At 36.4% G+C, this 6013-nt stretch overlaps 1 protein-coding gene across 3 annotated transcripts in view; it reads right to left on the bottom strand.

The window, feature by feature from the left end:
* Window positions 1-2532: 2532 nt before the first annotated feature.
* Window positions 2533-6013, bottom strand: part of celf3a (cugbp, Elav-like family member 3a) — an 83810-nt gene continuing 80329 nt past the window's right edge. For 2 of the 3 annotated variants that reach the window (XM_067426344.1, XM_067426345.1), the window contains 2 exons: window positions 5242-5378; window positions 2533-3742 (listed from right to left, as the gene is read on the bottom strand). In XM_067426344.1, the coding sequence (XP_067282445.1) occupies window positions 5251-5378 (128 nt within the window). In that variant the 3' untranslated portion in view covers window positions 2533-3742; window positions 5242-5250. Of the gene's footprint in view, window positions 3743-4825; window positions 4926-5241; window positions 5379-6013 lie in introns of all 3 variants that reach the window. The other variant, XR_010899351.1, reaches the window with a different exon arrangement.

The following is a 6013-nucleotide window of genomic DNA, read 5'->3' as shown; positions in this document are numbered from 1 at the left end:
AAAAAAAAACTGGGAGTGCGCGACACTGAATCTGAAGGGCGGGGCATGAGCTATTTAAGGTGACGTTTCACTGCATTTGAGTTATGACGTTTAAAGATGACGAAACCTTTGAAGCCATTACTGACTGTAAATGACAGCTCTAAATGCTAGTAATTATTATTTGTGGTTCTTAATTGCTCATTAAATTGAAAGTACATAACTGAATAATCATTATTTATATATATATATATATATATATATATATATATATATATATATATATATATATATATATATATATATATATATATATATATATATATTAGAGAAGCCAAATCTCTTAAAACATGATGCATTTGTAATTTGCACATTAATAAGAGTAATAACGGGTTGCTATTAATATTAGTTATGCATTTGTTTTGTTTTTGTCAAAATGAAAAACCTTTTAGTTGAATATTAAAAGTTACAATTTTTCAGTTGTTATACATTTTTTCCTTTTGTAATTTTTTTAAATCCAGAATTTCAATGAGGTAAGCACTTTATAGTCTTTCAATGTGCATGTCTTTGATTAATAAAACAGAACATACATCTTACAGTTGTTGTAATTAGCAGGAAAAACACTAACTACACTAAAGAAGACTCTATTCAAATCATAAAGTTCACACAGCTACTATAAAATATACAGCACTAAAGATAATGCTATGAAGAATTTAGCATTCATAAATGACTGAAAATGTTCTGCAGCAAGTTGGTAACAATATACACTCACCTAAAGGATTATTAGGAACACCATACTAATACTGTGTTTGACCCCCTTTCACCTTCAGAATTGCCTTAATTCTATGTGGCATTGATTCAACAAGGTGCTGAAAGCATTCTTTAGAAATCTTGGCCCATATTGATAGAATAGCATCTTCCAGTTTATCCTGCTGGAAGTAGACATCAGAGGATGGGTACATGGTGGTCATAAAGGGATGGACATGGTCAGAAACAATGCTCAGGTAGGCCGTGGCATTTAAACAATGCCCAATTGGCACTAAGGGGCCTAAAGTGGGCCAAGAAAACATCCCCCACACCATTACACCACCACCAGCAGCCTGCACAGTGGTAACAAGGCATGATGGATCCATGTTCTCATTCTGTTTACGCCAAATTCTGACTCTACCATCTGAATGTCTCAACAGAAATTGAGACTCATCAGACCAGGCAACGTTTTTCCAGTTTTCAACTGTCCAATCCTTTAGGTGCAGGTTTTTGTGACCCTGGACCACAAAACCTGATGTGGTCATACTCAATTCTAGTCAGAATATGAGTCTGAAACTGCTCCATTGGGCTGTGATTATGGGGCGTGTTTCAACCGAACCAGGAAAGACCTCAATTGGATAGATCTACAACCAGTCAGAGCAACAAAGCGACGCATTGTCAAATGTCAACAGAGTTCAACTGCACTGTGTTGCCAAGTCGGCGTTTTTTCCGCAGGTTGTTTTCTATGTCTATGTATATTGTTGAAGCGACTATTATGTGATATATAGTCCCATGAGTACGAATTTTAGCAGAAAACATTGCCAAAATAACACACATTTTACCCCCCAGAGAACCCCCCGAGAAGCTATTGTTTAGGGCTAGTAATTGGCGGGTTTTGTTGTAAAAACTTGGCAACCCTGTCTGCATGTGCGCTGAAATCAGGCTGGAATAAACGATCTTTGCCGGTGTTGTAAAATGTTTTAATAATTTAATGATACACAGAGTACTTACCCAACATGATCATCATTTTTGAGAGAAATATTGAAGGTGAATGCATATACAAACAAGCTCTCCGTTTTGGATTCTAACAAATATAATCCAAGCCCCTTTGATGACGTGCATGATTACGTTACTGTTGATCATCTTTCCGTCATCGTCTAAAACCCGCCCTGATGATTTCATTGGTCTGAACAGTTTCTGTTCGGGGGTAATTACTCCTCTATGGAGCGAGTCCAGACCGAACTGCTCAACCTAAAATTTTTGTGGGCGGGACAAAGTTCGGCTGGCATCCAGGCTAACAAAACCAGTTATACAGGTCAATTTTTTGATATTGAAATGTATACATCATCTGAAAGCTTAATAAATTTCCATCGATGTATGGTTTGTTAGGATAGGACAATATTTGGCCGAAATACAACAATTTGAAAATGTGGAATCTGAGGGTGCAAAAAAAGTCTAAATATATTGAGAAAATCAACTTTAAAAGTTGTCAATGAAGTCCTTAGCAACGCATATACAAATAATATATTTTTTAAATATATTTATAGGTTGGAAATTTACAAAATATCTTCATGGAACATTATCTTTACTTAAAATCCTAATAATAAAAGAAAAATCAATAGTTTTGACCCATACCATGTATTGTTGGCTATTGCCACAAATATACCTGTGCGACTTGACCTGTGGTCAAGATTCTTCTTTTAAATTTCATATTAGCACTTTAATAAAAAATGTTCATGCATCTACAACCATCACAATTAACTACACATACATTAATTCCAGTAATCACACACAGACACAAACAAAAAATATTGTTTAAAATTTTATTCAAATTTTTTTTGACAGGTTGTGAAACAACAGTTGAAGAAAATAAATATAATAATAATTAATAATAATAATAATAATGATTGTTCATTAATGGTAAATCTGTAAATAAAATGTCTAAAAATACATGGATTCATCGGAACATGTGCCAATGATCCTCTATCTTCATAAATAATTTAAAAAATGCCCTCCAAGAAATTGATAAATTAATTGCAAAAAAAGATAGAAATCACTTTCCCTAAATAATAATAATAATAATAATAATAATAATAATAATAATAATAATAATAATAATAATAATATCCCAAATGTTTAAATCTTGACCTTCATTTTAAAAGCATGATATATACAATGAAATACATTTTAAATGTTTTTACCGTTCATGAATCTTCTCGAATCATCCACAATTTTTTTTCTTAAAAAGAAAGAAAAACTAACAAAACTAAAAATGAAAAAAAAATTAAAAATTTCACTACAGCCTCTCTGTGATAAACTATATTCCGTCATTTTAGGGAGGGTTGCAATATAGGACCAGCATCCTATACCACAGGTCATTCGTTCCTGTAAGAATTAAAGATGAAGAACTATGTATAACTGGACTCTGATTAGAGACCAAGAGCAAATCCTTCAAAACTCCCAAAACTTCTCTAGCTACCATACCACCCATGATTCTTCGCTCTGATCGCATTGACCCAGTCCCACCCTCCCAAACTGTTTCGATATGTCTACACATGGTCCCCTGGAATTTCTATATACACATTTTAGATTGCTGCAGAAAGACTTTAATAGTCCGTAGTTCGTTTGAACCCAGAAGTGAAACTCGTGTAGTACTGACATATTTGCATTGGTCCCGTTTGTGTGTGTGTGTATGTGTGTGTGTGTGCGCGCAGGGCGTAGATGTGTAGGTCGTGGGCAGAAAGGTCACGACCCACAAGCACACGGCACAAGAGCTTGTGAAGCAGAAGAATGAGTGGCGTTGCGTTGCTGATTGGTCCTATATCGTATACTGTTAAGGTAGTAAATCATTCTATTTAACCTGCGCTTCCTGCGATAAGTCTGTCTTTATAATCATTTAATGTATATTTTTTTTGTTTACATAATCTCGGTAGGTCTTATACTGTAGTTTTGCGAAAGTTGTTGGTCCCGTAATTTGCAGCAGAGGATAAGTGACTCCTTTAGTCCTCTCCTTTCTTCCCTGTGAGAGAGAAAGAAAAGGAAAAAGCCAGTTAGGAGCAGGTCACGTCAATCCACACCAACACAAAAAAACGCTCCTAGTGTTTGTATCACAAAGTTAATTGTGCATTAGGAAAGGTTATCTAATGCTTACCATTCTATACTTCCATGCAACCTATGTTGTGAGTCAGTGAATGTTTTTTTTTTTTAATGCAAGTGTGTGTTTTTCTGTGTTAGTGATCGTTTAAAGTGGGGAAACATTTCTGGCAGGCAAACAAATTTCCAACATGCACCATAGGAATTCTGGGCTGCATCGTGTTCACATGGTGGCTTTAACTGCGTCTTTTTTGAGTGCTCAAACAAATGACTGGATGTAAATGAGCTAGAAAAGAGTTTGACTGTAAAATAACCCAGAATTCCTACAGAGGAATGCTGTTCTTTGGTCGGCACAATGCGTCACTTGTTTCACCAAAACAACCACAAAGTGTCACCTCAAACCTCAGCGTGAGAGGTTTGAGAGGTATAATGGATGAAGTTCCCTACCTCTCGCTCTCACGCTCAAACGCACGCTTCGTTCGCATCATTCACGCAAGCACGTACACAAGCTCACTCGTTGGCACGAAACAGCATATCCACTAGCACAAACTCTCTTGGAATCAAATACAACCACACTGAGACCCCCCCACCCCACATTCACAGTAACTATAACACCACCAGACTACATATGGGAGTATTTTGTAGAAGAAATAGAGTCATGACCAAACAAAACACAGAGGAGACTGATCAAAAACAAAATCCACCCAAAAGTAGCACATTAAGCTGCTTGATTAGAGTTCAATAGATCAATTTAGTTGGAGTAACTCCATTAGCTACGAGTTACGTTAAAGACTAAATCACAGATGTAGTGTCAGTTATTGATCAGTATTTATAAAACAAAAAGAGAGAGTCACAACGCACCAAACACAGTCCATAGTCACCACGGTAACCCGCCATGCACTCTCAGCATGGAGGATACATGACAAAGGGCCAAAAAACAAAACTGCTAATGGCAACCATCACAGGCAGGAATATCGCCACAGCAACCAACACAGGCCAATCAACTTACAAACCAACGCTGTGGGAGGAAGGGGGAGCTTTATCGGTTGCTAGGCCACCGTAGCCATAGCGACGTGGTCTCCGCACGAGTTATGATTGGACGGGGCAGCCTTGGTGCGGATGAGGTTGTGTTTGTTTGATTTGATAGTTTTTTGTTGCAGGAGAGTGAACAATGACACAGCACAAAAACAATAAATGAAAGTAAAAATTAATGAGTGTTTTTTTAACCTTTACGACTACGTTTTAAGATTTAAGAACTAATGCTGATGAGTTACGCTTTTATTTAGTTTACAATTCTTTGAATCAATCAAAACAGAATATTCTTGCTAGACTGGTTAGTTTAGAACTGGTCACACATTATAAATAAAGCATAATACTGAGAGATTTAGTCAAGAGGCGCTTGTCGTCTTTTCTGGTTTTCCTCACCTGTTCGTCTCAGTATGGGCGGTTGGCGTCTTTAGGCCTCTTGAGCTGGACTTTAAGCCTTTTCATGCCGATCTGAAAGCCGTTCATGGCCTGGATGGCAGCCTGAGCGCTCGCCGGGTTGTCGAAGCTTACGAAACCTACGACATGAAGGACGTGACCAGCAACAAGAAAGAAACAGAAGATGAACATGCTGTGGAGGAAGTGCCTCTGTGAGTCACTGATGATCTTCTTGTCATTTAAAACGTTTTAACAGCAAACTTCTGCTTATAGGATAATACAATGATTAAATGTGTCATGGAATGTTGCGATTAATACATAAGGGGTGAAATACATATTTAATTTCTTCCCACCCTCAAAACTTTGACAGATGTCACAACATTTTTCATTTCAAGACATATCTTGTCCCATTTCCCAATCTATTTATTTGTACTCACTTTATATTATACTTTTTGACCACAACAATTATGTATTAACAATGAATTATGTATAAAATAATTTTATGATGCGTATTTCATAAGGTTTTTCATTATTAAGTGTATTTCTGGTGACATTTAATGTCCTTTTTAAAGGTACAGAAGGCCATTTCTGAGAATTATTGTTGAACTGTTGATATTTGAAATCAGCCCAAACAAACACACCCCCCTCCTTTCATTACTCCACCCCCACAAACACACAAAGCAAGATTGGATGTCTCTATCATAAAAGAAGTGAAGAAAAATAATCCTTGGAAAAAAAATAAAGCGAAAATGTGAACGAACAACAAGGAAGAACA

The sequence above is a fragment of the Pseudorasbora parva genome, chromosome 19, assembly GCF_024679245.1.
Source record: "Pseudorasbora parva isolate DD20220531a chromosome 19, ASM2467924v1, whole genome shotgun sequence".
NCBI lineage: Eukaryota > Metazoa > Chordata > Actinopteri > Cypriniformes > Gobionidae > Pseudorasbora > Pseudorasbora parva.
The sequence above is the reverse complement of the archived record's forward strand: the minus strand, read 5'-3'. Positions and strand labels throughout refer to the sequence as shown.